The following is a 14993-nucleotide window of genomic DNA, read 5'->3' as shown; positions in this document are numbered from 1 at the left end:
ACACATTGATAATATCTAGTAGAGGTACTAACTAAAGGTAATACTATGAAGGACTGTGGTACATGTTAGTAAAGACACATTGATCATATCTAGTAGAGGTACTAACTAAAGGTAATACTATGAAGGACTGTAGTACATGTTAGTACAGACACATTGATAATATACTGTATAGTAGAGGTACTAACTAAAGGTAATACTATGAAGGACTGTGGTACATGTTAGTAAAGACACATTGATCATATCTAGTAGAGGTACTAACTAAAGGTAATACTATGAAGGACTGTGGTACATGTTAGTAAAGACACATTGATCATATCTAGTAGAGGTACTAACTAAAGGTAATACTATGAAGGACTGTGGTACATGTTAGTACAGACACATTGATATCTAGTAGAGGTACTAACTAAAGGTAATACTATGAAGGACTGTGGTACATGTTAGTAAAGACACATTGATCATATCTAGTAGAGGTACTAACTAAAGGTAATACTATGAAGCACTGTGGTACATGTTAGTAAAGACTTATTGATCATATCTAGTAGAGGTACTAACTAAAGGTAATACTATGAAGCACTGTGGTACATGTTAGTAAAGACTTATTGATCATATCTAGTAGAGGTACTAACTAAAGGTAATACTATGAAGCACTGTGGTACATGTTAGTAAAGACACATTGATCATATCTAGTAGAGGTACTAACTAAAGGTAATACTATGAAGGACTGTGGTACATGTTAGTAAAGACTTATTGATAATATACTGTATAGTAGAGGTACTAACTAAAGGTAATACTATGAAGGACTGTGGTACATGTTAGTAAAGACTTATTGATAATATACTGTATAGTAGAGGTACTAACTAAAGGTAATACTATGAAGCACTGTGGTACATGTTAGTACAGACACATTGATAATATACTGTATAGTAGAGGTACTAACTAAAGGTAATACTATGAAGGACTGTGGTACATGTTAGTAAAGACACATTGATCATATCTAGTAGAGGTACTAACTAAAGGTAATACTATGAAGCACTGTGGTACATGTTAGTACAGACACATTGATAATATACTGTATAGTAGAGGTACTAACTAAAGGTAATACTATGAAGGACTGTGGTACATGTTAGTAAAGACACATTGATCAAATCTAGTAGAGGTACTAACTAAAGGTAATACTATGAAGGACTGTGGTACATGTTAGTAAAGACACATTGATCAAATCTAGTAGAGGTAACTAAAGGTAGTTGTTGTTGTTGCTGCTGTTGAGCTGTATGGGTTTAAGGGTGATCAGCAGTAGTAGTCCCGGGTATAGACGTAAAAACATAACCTCCATTTCATGTGTATCAAGTAATCATATGGTAATCTGGTACTTTACCATTCAATATGGATTCCAGCACTCTTTGGACGTTACTTTACTTTGCTGTCCATTCATAACTTCCTGTCAGTACCTTTCTAATGATGCTGTTGATCCAAACAGTTCCTGCAGCTGCTTCATATTGAGACAAACGTTGGCTTCTTTAGTGAAGACGCTGCAGGACAATGTGCTGGTGAACGACTTAGTTCTGACCTTTTGGACACACTCGTCGAAGAACTCGAGGCAGGCGTGCCGGTCGCTGACGAAGGAACACTCCTCAATGAACTGAGTGAACATCTGAGTCCTCGTCAGCTGACTGTAGATCTTCTGCTGCGTTCGATCCCGAGACTTCAGGAACCCTGCAGGAAGTCATCAGACACAGCCCTGATCAATACTGCTGGTACACTCGTCCTGTGGGATCTACTGGGAGATGTTCACATGCATGCAAACATTGGAGCCACATATATATCTCATAGTGTTCTTCTAAATGTAACCATGGCGCCAGCGAAGAGGGACAAGAACAGATCTTATTAATGTATAGTCGTTTTGTATTTTGACTTTCTCTCTCTCTCTGAACTTGTCTGCAGGTCGCCAGGGGAAGAAGCAAGAGGGGGAGGGGGATGAGGGGCAAACATTTCATCAATAATTGTAGATGTACAAGACTATGTCGCACTATCTTTCTGAGTCAGACCTCCTAACCATTTGTGTGGTGGAGCTCTGGTCATTCAATTGAATTATTCCTGTTTAATAAATGCTTAAAGGCATTTAAGTGTTTCGACATCACACTTGTTTTCTCTAAAGGAGATTGAAAAGCTTAATTCCCATTACAATATACACATTACCTTGCAGGTTGAACAGAGAGCTGCAGTCCGTGGTGGTGTCTGAGGGAGCTTGGGTGATAGGAAGCAGGAAGGTCCGGTATCCTCTCAGCAGGCAGCTCATGAAGCGGAGGAACGCCTCCTGGATCTCCAGCTCCAGCTGCTTCTGACTCCGGTAGATCTGATCGTAGTCGGTCAGCAGGAACTCCAGGGTGGCCTCCTCTTGGCCGGGAGTGCAGACTGCAGCGACGAGGAGGAACGAGTGTTCTTATGATTCGAGTTATCTCATGAAATCTAGAAACATAATGCTCCTGATGCTGCCGATGGGTTCAAGGCATTTCATTAATTAAATAAATAAATAAGTAAATGGTTATAACAAGTCTCTCTGGGATGAATCTATCCATTTGATATATATTTATTATATGTAGCGCCCTGCTAATTTAGTAACATGTGTGTTGTGGTCCTTCCTGTTATCAGTTATGTTGTGGTCAGACTTTTGTGGGCTGGTTCAGGTGTTCACAGGGTGAGGAGCCAATCAGAAGAAGGAGGGAGGCGAGTGAAGATAAAGGGAGAGGTGGTGCTAGAGTTCAGGGGGGTTCGGAGTGGGAGAACAGGTGTGTTATGGTTGGTGCGAGCGGAGGGTTTGGGATTGGTGTCGAGGAGCAGCTACACGGAGGACAGTGAGCCGGGTTGAAAGCACGGTCGGAGTGCGGCGGACCAGCTAGCGGCTAACCCGCGAGGGGTTCGTTGAGGACGACGCAGCCGGAGAGAAGAAGGGAGGCAGGACGGAGGTTCCTGTGATCATCGCGCTTCCAGCTGGACACCAGGGTTTCTAGTAGGACTGCATCCATCGCTCTCTCTGGGGACCGTGAGCACTGACCCCGCAGATGAGGAGGATTTACACGAGGTCCAACAAGGGCGCCAGCATAGGGTACCTTAGCACGGACTGTTAACGCCCGAGTATTATTGTGGGTTTCATACACTCTGAGTATTGTTTTGTGTTAGAATAAATGTTAATGTGTGGTATCCCCTGTGTCTTGGTGAAATTCCAGTGTTAGCATCCTGCTATTATTATCTAAGAAAACTCCCATGCATTTTATATAAATGCATGGGAGTTTAAGCCCACACCAACAGTATAGTGAGAATTTGAGTAGACCCTTTCCAATGCACCTCCCATGCAACAGGGGTAGGGTATGAGGCCCCTGACTAGAACAGCAGCTGAGAGGGGGGCTACATATATCTAGACACAACACTCCTATTGTGAAAGCCGGAGCTGTCTCTCACTCTTTTCCAGGGTCTTGTGGAGGACGGTGAGGCTGTTGAACAGAGTCTTGCCGTGCTTCCTAGGTAACGATCGCCACGACAACGGCTTCTTTTCATCTGACCTAAAAGGGAAAAAGTTATTAAAAAAAAGATTTCAGTAAAATCCAAAGACAACATAATAAGTACTCTACTTAAGATACTAATACTTTACTCAAGTTCTTCTGCTTCTTTATATTTCTACTTCATCCCACAGTAAAAGTCCTTTTTACTGCTCATTTATCTGACAGCTTTGTTACTTTAATCAACTGACAAATAATTTATTCTGATAGATTAAACTACAAACAGTATATAAAGAAAAGAAAAACAAATTTAAAAGCTAATAATGAATGATATATATATTAAACAAAATCAAAAGAACACGCTTCCATGGTTAAATAGTGACATCTGGAATTTAATGAAAAAACGGGACTATGTATTAAAACTGGCACTCAAGTCTAAATTAGGAAATGATAAGCAGAAATTCACAATGCTGAAAAACCAGGTAACAAAAGAACTTAGAAAAGCAAAAGCTAATTGTTTTTTATCAAGATCATTGATGAAGCAAGGGGTAATTCTAAACTAATATGGGATAATCTAAAGAAGTTAACAGACAAACATAACAGCAATTCCATGAAGCAACTTCAAATAAATGTAAACGGGTGCCTTACACTAGATTGTAATTTGTACAGCTTTCAATTCATACTTTATCAACTGGGTGGAAGCTTTAACTCAAAGCTCCAGATCATTCCACTGAAACAGCCGATTGCTTTCTCCTCGAATGTGAATCTTAAAATGGATAAAGGGGCTGTTGTAGCAGCGCCTTTTCTTGACCTCAAGAAGGCGTTTGTACAGTTAATCACAATGTGCTGATTAATAAACTGTCAAATTTGAACTTTTCCAGAGTCTCTTGCCTTGCTGAAATCCTACCTTGAAGGAAGACCTCAGTGTGTCAGAGTGGGTGATGTTTCATCTACTCTGAGATCTCATGTGGGAGTACCCCAGGGTTCTGTTTTAGGAACTTTATTATTCAATTTCTACATTGATGATTTGCTGGGTGTCTGCAATGGGTGTGATATCAAATGTACACTGATGATACAGTGATCCACAATGATGAATGTAACTAAATGCCTTTCAGATTCCTGCCTTCACCTGAATGTTGTTCTTCACAAGGGGGGCTTTGAAGGGTCACCGGAGCCAGAGGTAGTGTCCGATTTTTAATATTTAGAAAGTTGTATTGATTAATCTCTCTTTTAAAAAGCAGGTAAAACATGTGACATGGTTTTACATTTTAACCTCATGAATTTGAGATATATAAGAAATAGTCTAACCATGCAGGCTGCGAAATTGTATTTTAATGCAATGATATCCCCCATTTGACTTACTGCTCAACCAGCTGGGCACAAGCCAGCAGCACAACATTAAAATATATCCATATTCTCTATAAACAAGCTCTAAAAACACTTATCTTGAGTTGGGAGAACATCATTACATTCACTAATGTGTCTGGTTTTTAGAATGTTACATGGTATGGCTCCACCTCCGCTGAGTGATTTGATAAAACAATGCACTCTAAGTGGCAGACACACTAGATCTGCTTCAAGAGGTGATTGTATCATCTCACATACTGTAGGTCAAGCTCTTTTAGCAAATCAGCATTTTCTGTGAATTCAGCAAACTCGTGGAATGCTCTTCATCACGTACAAAACACTCAACAAGGCCTTAAGGAACGGCTTGTTGCCAATCAGGTGTGAAGCATTAATGTACCCTCTGTCCTGCTTGCTTGTTTGGTGTAAATGTGCATTTGTCTTGTTCAGTGTTGATGTATGTTATGTTCCTCAGTGATTTACATGTGCTCATACTGTTGATGCAAACATGTTGTTGATGTAAACAAGTTAAACATTGAACACATTCCTGAAGGTTTCATGTTGAATTATTGTTGGATGTTGTTGTCTACATCTCAACAAACACAACTTCACAGTCCTGCAGCGCCATGACGGACTCACTGGAAGATGGTGTTGGTGTCCAGGTCCACACACACCACGTCAGTGGGGGGATCGTACAGGTCGAAGTAGCTGGAGTGGACGCCCACAATGAAGGGCATCGGAGCCAGCAACACGTCGGCCATCTGCAGCGGACACAGAGGGATGTAGGGGCAGAGCCAGCGCAGGGGGAAGCTCATCTGGAGACAAGGAGAGGACTGTTAGAGAGTGTCTGTGTGTGTAATATGATAGAAATATGGGGAGTCTTACGGAGACGAGGGCCTCGCTGACGGAGGTGAGGACGTCGGGGCGGAGCGAGTGAAGCAGCAGTTTGTGTTCCGTGAGGACAGCAAGCAGCAGCGTGCAGGCGTTCTCTGGACCGAGGTTCTGCAGCAGCTTCAGGAAGCTGGCACCGCTGTTTCACACACACACAGACACACAATAATGGATGAACATGTTTCTGTTGGGGGCCGTATCACAGGAACTGTTCTCTACCAACTCCTCAAGCCATGTGGTTATGTTCGTCATTCCTTTAAAGCGATCAGAGTTGTTGGACTCTCATTTGGTGTGAGCTACTGAGACATTTAAAATGAGATGTGAACGTGTTTATGTTTTCATGAAGTCATTAACCAGTCTAGAGGAGATAAAGGACGAGCTTCTTTGCATCCGACAGGGTTAAAGTGGGACGGAGTTTGGAGATGTTTTTGAGATGATAAAAGGAGGTTTTCACAGGTGTTTTATATGATCATTAAAGGTCAGGTGAGGATCAAACCTAACTCCCAGATTAGTGACTGTGAAGGAGAGGGGTCTGACCTGACTGTTAAAGGTGAGATGAGTTATGGAGGATGACTGAACCTGGTGTGGAGTGCCAACAAGGAGGGCTTCGGTTTTACAATTGTTTAGCTGGAGAACGTTGTTGAGAAAGACAACATAAGAATGTATTGGAGTTGTTCTGTACTTGTGTTCCTGCTGACCTGAGTGGGAGAGGGGAGGAGACCGGCTGGCAGAGTAGGAGGTTGTCATACGGAGAGAGCTGGAAGATACAGTCACAGTTATTACACAAACCCATGGACAAACTTTCATTCCATTACTTATGAGAAGATTTTACTCATCAACTTCAATCCTGGAAGGTGAATATGAATGAAAGACGAGCTGTCTGAGAAGTTTAAAATAAATACACCTGGACTGTGTAGATCAGGAGGACATATAACAGGTGATATGTCCTCCTGTGTTTTCACTTTCAGACTCTCAGTGAAATCTAATGTGTTGTTTTGCTCATGGATCCAGTTAAAGTTGGTGAGTAAGATGTTGTTGTAAGTGGCATGAATGACACCAAAATCTATCTCTATAATGTCAGGAATGTCTGTCTCAAAGCGGGACATTTATTATAATGAAAGATAGACATACAAGCAGACACAAAACAAATCATTGACTTATTGCTCACATTGTGATACTATATACCATCTGCATGCAGCCTAGAGGAATCACATTTGAACCTAAAAAATCATCAGAGAATTATTTTTGTAGTGAAGAAATTAAGTGAAGAAATGTTGGCCTCTAATGAGAACCAATCAATAAACGGACTTCTGATTGGACACAATTACCATGTTGAGGTTGTGATCACATCACCACCTACATCCTGTTGAAGAAGGAAGTGAGGGATGAAAATCAAAAATAGAAAAAAGTCTGTGCTGGTTTTTCTAAATAAAATATACGTCTTTTGAACTAATTTGCTGAAAAAATCGTATTGGTTTTGAGCCTGAAGGTTTTAGTCTGTACCTGAAGGAGGAAGGTACGCTGAAGGTTTAGGTCTGTACCTGAACGAGGAAGGTACGCTGAAGGTTTAGGTCTGTACCTGAACGAGGAAGGTACGCTGAAGGTTTAAGTCTGTACCTGAAAGAGAAAGGTACTCTGAAGGTTTAAGTCTGTAGCTGAAAGAGGAAGGTACGCTGAAGGTTTAAGTCTGTACCTGAACGAGGAAGGTATGCTGAAGGTTTAAGTCTGTACTTGAACGAGAAAGGTACGCTGAAGGTTTAAGTCTGTACCTGAACGAGGAAGGTACTCTGAAGGTTTAAGTCTGTACCTGAAAGAGGAAGGTACTCTGAAGGTTTAAGTCTGTCCCTGAACGAGGAAGGTACGCTGAAGGTTTTAGTCTGTCCCTGAACGAGGAAGGTACTCTGAAGGTTTTAGTCTGTCCCTGAACAAGGAAGGTACGCTGAAGGTTTAAGTCTGTCCCTGAACGAGGAAGGTACGCTGAAGGTTTAAGTCTGTACCTGAACGAGGAAGGTACGCTGAAGGTTTAAGTCTGTAGCTGAAAGAGGAAGGTATGCTGAAGGTTTAAGTCTGTACTTGAACGAGAAAGGTACGCTGAAGGTTTAAGTCTGTACTTGAACGAGGAAGGTACGCTGAAGGTTTAAGTCTGTACCTGAACGAGGAAGGTACGCTGAAGGTTTAAGTCTGTAGCTGAAAGAGGAAGGTATGCTGAAGGTTTAAGTCTGTACTTGAACGAGAAAGGTACGCTGAAGGTTTAAGTCTGTACTTGAACGAGAAAGGTACGCTGAAGGTTTAAGTCTGTACCTGAAAGAGGAAGGTACTCTGAAGGTTTAAGTCTGTCCCTGAACGAGGAAGGTACGCTGAAGGTTTAAGTCTGTCCCTGAACGAGGAAGGTATGCTGAAGGTTTAAGTCTGTCCCTGAACGAGGAAGGTACGCTGAAGGTTTAAGTCTGTCCCTGAACGAGGAAGGTACGCTGAAGGTTTAAGTCTGTCCCTGAACGAGGAAGGTACGCTGAAGGTTTTAGTCTGTACCTGAACGAGGAAGGTACGCTGAAGGTTTTAGTCTGTACCTGAACGAGGAAGGTACGCTGAAGGTTTTAGTCTGTACCTGAAAGAGGAAGGTACGCTGAAGGTTTAAGTCTGTCCCTGAACGAGGAAGGTATTTTGAAGGTTTTAGTCTGTACCTGAACGAGGAAGGTATTCTGAAGGTTTAAGTCTGTACATGAACGAGGAAGGTACGCTGAAGGTTTAAGTCTGTAGCTGAAAGAGGAAGGTACTCTGAAGGTTTAAGTCTGTAGCTGAAAGAGGAAGGTACGTTGAAGGTTTAAGTCTGTAGCTGAAAGAGGAAGGTATGCTGAAGGTTTAAGTCTGTACCTGAAAGAGGAAGGTACGCTGAAGGTTTAAGTCTGTCCCTGAACGAGGAAGGTACGCTGAAGGTTTAAGTCTGTCCCTGAACGAGGAAGGTACGCTGAAGGTTTTAGTCTGTACCTGAAAGAGGAAGGTACGCTGAAGGTTTTAGTCTGTACCTGAACGAGGAAGGTACGCTGAAGGTTTAAGTCTGTCCCTGAACGAGGAAGGTACGCTGAAGGTTTTAGTCTGTACCTGAACGAGGAAGGTATTTTGAAGGTTTTAGTCTGTACCTGAACGAGGAAGGTATTCTGAAGGTTTTAGTCTGTACCTGAACGAGGAAGGTACGCTGAAGGTTTTAGTCTGTACCTGAACGAGGAAGGTACGCTGAAGGTTTAAGTCTGTACCTGAAAGAGGAAGGTATTCTGAAGGTTTTAGTCTGTACCTGAACGAGGAAGGTATGCTGAAGGTTTAAGTCTGTACCTGAAAGAGGAAGGTATGCTGAAGGTTTAAGTCTGTACCTGAAAGAGGCAAGTACGCTGAAGGTTTTAGTCTGTCCCTGAACGAGGAAGGTACGCTGAAGGTTTTAGTCTGTCCCTGAACGAGGAAGGTACGCTGAAGGTTTTAGTCTGTACCTGAACGAGGAAGGTACGCTGAAGGTTTTAGTCTGTACCTGAACGAGGAAGGTACGCTGAAGGTTTTAGTCTGTACCTGAAAGAGGAAGGTACTCTGAAGGTTTAAGTCTGTCCCTGAACGAGGAAGGTACGCTGAAGGTTTAAGTCTGTCCCTGAATGAGGAAGGTACGCTGAAGGTTTTAGTCTGTACCTGAACGAGGAAGGTACGCTGAAGGTTTTAGTCTGTACCTGAACGAGGAAGGTACGCTGAAGGTTTAAGTCTGTCCCTGAACGAGGAAGGTACGCTGAAGGTTTAAGTCTGTCCCTGAACGAGGAAGGTATTTTGAAGGTTTTAGTCTGTACCTGAACGAGGAAGGTATTCTGAAGGTTTAAGTCTGTACCTGAACGAGGAAGGTACGCTGAAGGTTTAAGTCTGTAGCTGAAAGAGGAAGGTATGCTGAAGGTTTAAGTCTGTACTTGAACGAGAAAGGTACGCTGAAGGTTTAAGTCTGTACCTGAAAGAGGAAGGTACGCTGAAGGTTTAAGTCTGTCCTTGAACGAGGAAGGTACGCTGAAGGTTTTAGTCTGTCCCTGAACGAGGAAGGTACGCTGAAGGTTTTAGTCTGTCCCTGAACGAGGAAGGTACGCTGAAGGTTTAAGTCTGTCCCTGAACGAGGAAGGTACGCTGAAGGTTTAAGTCTGTCCCTGAACGAGGAAGGTACGCTGAAGGTTTTAGTCTGTACCTGAAAGAGGAAGGTATTTTGAAGGTTTTAGTCTGTCCCTGAACGAGGAAGGTACACTGAAGGTTTAAGTCTGTCCCTGAACGAGGAAGGTACGCTGAAGGTTTTAGTCTGTACCTGAACGAGGAAGGTATTTTGAAGGTTTTAGTCTGTACCTGAACGAGGAAGGTATTCTGAAGGTTTTAGTCTGTACCTGAACGAGGAAGGTACGGTGAAGGTTTTAGTCTGTACCTGAACGAGGAAGGTACGCTGAAGGTTTAAGTCTGTACCTGAAAGAGGAAGGTATTCTGAAGGTTTTAGTCTGTACCTGAACGAGGAAGGTATGCTGAAGGTTTAAGTCTGTCCCTGAACGAGGAAGGTACGCTGAAGGTTTTAGTCTGTACCTGAACGAGGAAGGTACGCTGAAGGTTTAAGTCTGTACCTGAAAGAGGAAGGTATGCTGAAGGTTTAAGTCTGTACCTGAAAGAGGCAAGTACGCTGAAGGTTTTAGTCTGTACCTGAACGAGGAAGGTACGCTGAAGGTTTTAGTCTGTCCCTGAACGAGGAAGGTACGCTGAAGGTTTAAGTCTGTCCCTGAATGAGGAAGGTATTTTGAAGGTTTTAGTCTATACCTGAACGAGGAAGGTACGCTGAAGGTTTAAGTCTGTAGCTGAAAGAGGAAGGTATGCTGAAGGTTTTAGTCTGTACCTGAAAGAGGAAGGTATGCTGGAGGTTTTAGTGTTTACCTGAACAAGGAAGGTATTCTGAAGGTTTTAGTCTGTACCTGAAAGAGGAAGGTATGCTGGAGGTTTTAGTGTTTACCTGAACAAGGAAGGTATTCTGAAGGTTTTAGTCTGTAGCTGAACGAGGAAGGTACGCTGTAGGTTTAAGTCTGTACCTGAATGAGGAAGGTATTCTGAAGGTTTTAGTCTGTACCTGAATGAGGAAGGTATTCTGAAGGTTTTAGTGTGTACCTGAACGAGGAAGGTATTCTGAAGGTTTAAGTCTGTACCTGAAAGAGGAAGGTATTCTGAAGGTTTTAGTCTGTACCTGAACGAGGAAGGTACGCTGTAGGTTTAAGTCTGTACCTGAATGAGGAAGGTATTCTGAAGGTTTTAGTCTGTACCTGAATGAGGAAGGTATTCTGAAGGTTTTAGTGTGTACCTGAACGAGGAAGGTATTCTGAAGGTTTAAGTCTGTACCTGAAAGAGGAAGGTATTCTGAAGGTTTAAGTCTGTACCTGAACGAGGAAGGTATTCTGAAGGTTTTAGTCTGTACCTGAATGAGGAAGGTATTCTGAAGGTTTTAGTCTGTAGCTGAACGAGGAAGGTATTCTGAAGGTTTAAGTCTGTACCTGAATGAGGAAGGTACGCTGAAGGTTTAAGTCTGTACCTGAAAGAGGAAGGTATTCTGAAGGTTTTAGTCTGTACCTGAACGAGGAAGGTATTCTGAAGGTTTAAGTCTGTACCTGAATGAGGAAGGTATTCTGAAGGTTTTAGTGTGTAGCTGAATGAGGAAGGTATTCTGAAGGTTTAAGTCTGTACCTGAACGAGGAAGGTATTCTGAAGGTTTTAGTCTGTACCTGAATGAGGAAGGTATTCTGAAGGTTTTAGTCTGTAGCTGAACGAGGAAGGTATTCTGAAGGTTTAAGTCTGTACCTGAACGAGGAAGGTATTCTGAAGGTTTTAGTCTGTACCTGAATGAGGAAGGTATTCTGAAGGTTTTAGTCTGTAGCTGAACGAGGAAGGTATTCTGAAGGTTTTAGTCTGTACCTGAATGAGGAAGGTATTCTGAAGGTTTTAGTCTGTAGCTGAACGAGGAAGGTACGCTGAAGGTTTAAGTCTGTACCTGAATGAGGAAGGTATTTTGAAGGTTTAAGTCTGTACCTGAACGAGGATTCGCGGCCGCTGAGGGGAAGGAAACGGGACATTGTGCATGAAGCTGGAGATGTGTCTGCAGAGAGAAATAAATAAAGAAATCACATCAATCAGAGGCATTCAAGTTGATTTAATTGATTTGAAATAAAAATGAAATGTGAATAATATTTCATCACTACCTTCTCTCTAAGTTTTTTTTTTATTGATCAAGGTGGGAAAAGCTCTAAATGTCATATGACGTCATCTGGAAACTGAAAGAAGTCCCCACTCGAAATATAATTAAAATGTATCATTAGAGCGAGTTCAAGTTGAAGATATAACATGTAACATTTGTGCATTAGTGTCTTAAAATGACTAGATCTAGGTTACATATGTTGTTGAGTTGTGTACTTACATCCCAAAGGTTTCCAACAATAGTTAGAATATTTATGCTCTCTTCAAAGACACCAGACTCAATTAATCAACAGTTAGTTAATTCCCAATCGGAAATTATTCTAAATGTAGCATACACTTAAACTTATATACATTTCTTCAGGTGTGTGAAAGCAGTACATTGCTCGAGGAGTGGTACTCTTGTCTGTTTCTACTGCATTAATACACTGTATATGGAGAAGTACCTCAAACAACCACACAAATCACACAAACTACCCTTTTTAATTAAAATTAGCAAACAAGACCAGCTCATCCTCCTCACAGCATCGGATAAACGCCAATTCATATTCAGTGTTTTTGTTGGTTTTAATCAGCTTGGAGAAGTTTTGGAGAAGAGCATACAAAAAAACCTCCTGAACACTGAAGGAAAACTCCATGATCCCACGTCACCAAACTTGATCTGCTGTTATCGTTTTGATTTAGAGAACACTAGCTGCAGAAAATTATACATTTGGCGTTAAGGCCTCCCATTACCCGATTAAAAGTGCGGCAGCAGATCTGATTCAGTCTTTAAAGATAAATCTGAGCACTGACTTTTCAAGCGGTAGCACGTGGGGCCCGGAGATGGAGTATCTGTAGATGAAGGTAAGGAACTTCTGGAAGACGGTGAAGAAGGGCCATTGGGAGAGAACACAGATGCTCTTCTTCACCTGCAGGCTGCGGTTGGTGATCGGTCGCCGGTCGACCACGCTGAGGAGGCCGAGCCTCACACTCTGCCGCTCTGACAGCAGCTCTCTGGAGAAGGACTCGTAGAACTGGATGGCTGCTCCGTAAACCTGCAGTGAAAGCACAGGCTTCACAAACCTACATCTCTTGTTTCTGTACTGCCGGTCGGTGAAACATCGTTCAGGCCTGACAACATTTCATAGACTAAAGATTTAATCAGTCCAACAGCAGTTAACGTGTTTTATAAATACATTACAGTATTCATGCACCATTACTAACACATTACTAACTTTGAGTCTTTGGTTTACTATCACTGCTTTTATTATCATTATTATTCCATCATATCCACTGCTGTTGTTATTATGAGTAGTCATCAATTATCACTTGTATTCTGTTATTCTTGGTGCTACTACTGCTGTTACTATCTCATGTGTATCATTTAGGTGTTGTAGTTCTGTTCTGGTGTTCATTCTGTACACTTCTATCCATCCTGAGGGGGCTCCTTCTCTGTTACTCTCTGAGGTATTTTAAGGTGTTTTGGCTAGTTGTTCCTGTTCTGATGTGAGGGTTAAAAGTCAGATGATGTTATAAAGAATGTAAAGGCCAAATGTGTTATTTGGGGTTCTACAAATAAATTGAATGTTGTTCTCAGAACATGCGTGTGATGTTGCTTATCCAACCTTGTCCCCAGAGGCGGAGGTTAGGACAAAGGTGGAGAAGACAGGTAGCTGGTACTTGGTGTTCAGAGGCCAGCTCTCCACGGTGACGCCCATCGGCAGACAGAAGACCGGCACCGACTCCGGCAGAGGAAACGCCTCCAGGTCCTCATCCGGGTAGCGGCTGATCAGACCTGCAGCACACAGCAGTTAGTCTGTGTACACTTGATGAGCATGTTTGATGAATACAGATTTAAGAAATCCTCAGGAAAACTCTCTTTTGTCTCTGTTATGATTAAAATCAAAACACAGCACCTAACTTGTGACCGGAAGCTTAAGTCCATTATGAAATATCAATTATCGGTTTAAAGCGGTACTAAACCAAAAGATGTGCAATTCACATAAATATTGAGGATCAGAAGGAATTTTATGACTAAAGGCTTCTACTAAGTCATCTCCAGGTTGACAAGCTTGAAGTCGGTGGGAGTCCGATAGATACTTACTGGCTTTGTAGAGCAGGGCATTGGCTTTGGCCACAGCTCTCTTGTAGCACACATACAGAGCTGGACCCCACTGGAGACAAAAAACACACAGCCGTTTGAGACATTTTATTTAAACAGAAGGAACAGAAAGACTTTTATTGTGAAACATCAGCAGGAAGAGTTTCAATAAAATGAGTGAACCGGTAAAAAGAGTCCAGGTGACTGATTCCGCGGTGCTCACCATGCCGGTGTTGAGGTTCTTGTCCACGCGACAGAAGGTGTGCGGGGCGACCTCTCCCTTGCTGGGCAGCAGCAGGCCGATGTCCGTAACGCCCAGCATGTGGAGGCCCTGCGAGTCCAGAGCCCGTCGGTACGTCAGGAACACCCGGTGAGCGGTCGGGGCGCCGCCAGAGCACAGGCTGGCCGAGCGGCTGTAGGGCGTTGTCTCGATGACGTACCAGCTCTGCTTCAGCTGGTCCTTCCCCTCATACAGAACCCTGCAGGGACACTTTGTTCAGGCTACGTGGGATGGACCTCCACCTCAGTCAGATGGTGGCGTGAAATAAAAAAAAAAATGATGCTGCGCTCAAGGCAGCTGTAAATTAAAACATGGCAAATAACTCACTAGATGTAACCTGACTCACTAGATGTAACCTCACTCACTAGATGTAACCTGACTCACTAGATGTAACCTGACTCACTAGATGTAACCTGAATCACTAGATGTAACCTGACTCACTAGATGTAACCTGAATCACTAGATGTAACCTGAATCACTAGATGTAACCTGAATCACTAGATGTAACCTGACTCACTAGATATAACCTGACTCACTAGATGTAACCTCACTCACTAGATGTAACCTGACTCACTAGATGTAACCTGAATCACTAGATGTAACCTGACTCACTAGATGTAACCTGAATCACTAGATGTAACCTGACTCACTAGATGTAACCTGAATCACTAGATGT

General features: G+C 42.5%; 1 protein-coding gene across 6 annotated transcripts in view; it reads right to left on the bottom strand.

The window, feature by feature from the left end:
- Nucleotides 1-14993, bottom strand: part of LOC117745830 (DENN domain-containing protein 4B-like) — a 68419-nt gene that overhangs the window by 33899 nt on the left and 19527 nt on the right. For all 6 annotated transcript variants that reach the window (XM_034554374.1, XM_034554373.1, XM_034554375.1 and 3 more), the window contains 11 exons: nt 14261-14516; nt 14041-14110; nt 13562-13731; nt 12750-12991; nt 11793-11859; nt 6428-6486; nt 5724-5868; nt 5478-5653; nt 3457-3557; nt 2197-2412; nt 1568-1713 (listed from right to left, as the gene is read on the bottom strand). In XM_034554374.1, coding sequence (XP_034410265.1) covers nt 1568-1713; nt 2197-2412; nt 3457-3557; nt 5478-5653; nt 5724-5868; nt 6428-6486; nt 11793-11859; nt 12750-12991; nt 13562-13731; nt 14041-14110; nt 14261-14516 — 1648 coding nt within the window. The remainder of the gene's footprint in view (nt 1-1567; nt 1714-2196; nt 2413-3456; nt 3558-5477; nt 5654-5723; nt 5869-6427; nt 6487-11792; nt 11860-12749; nt 12992-13561; nt 13732-14040; nt 14111-14260; nt 14517-14993) is intronic.

The sequence above is a fragment of the Cyclopterus lumpus genome, chromosome 16, assembly GCF_009769545.1.
Source record: "Cyclopterus lumpus isolate fCycLum1 chromosome 16, fCycLum1.pri, whole genome shotgun sequence".
In the NCBI taxonomy this organism is placed as follows: domain Eukaryota; kingdom Metazoa; phylum Chordata; class Actinopteri; order Perciformes; family Cyclopteridae; genus Cyclopterus; species Cyclopterus lumpus.
Note: the sequence above shows the minus strand (reverse complement) of the source record. Positions and strands in the feature narration are given on the sequence as shown.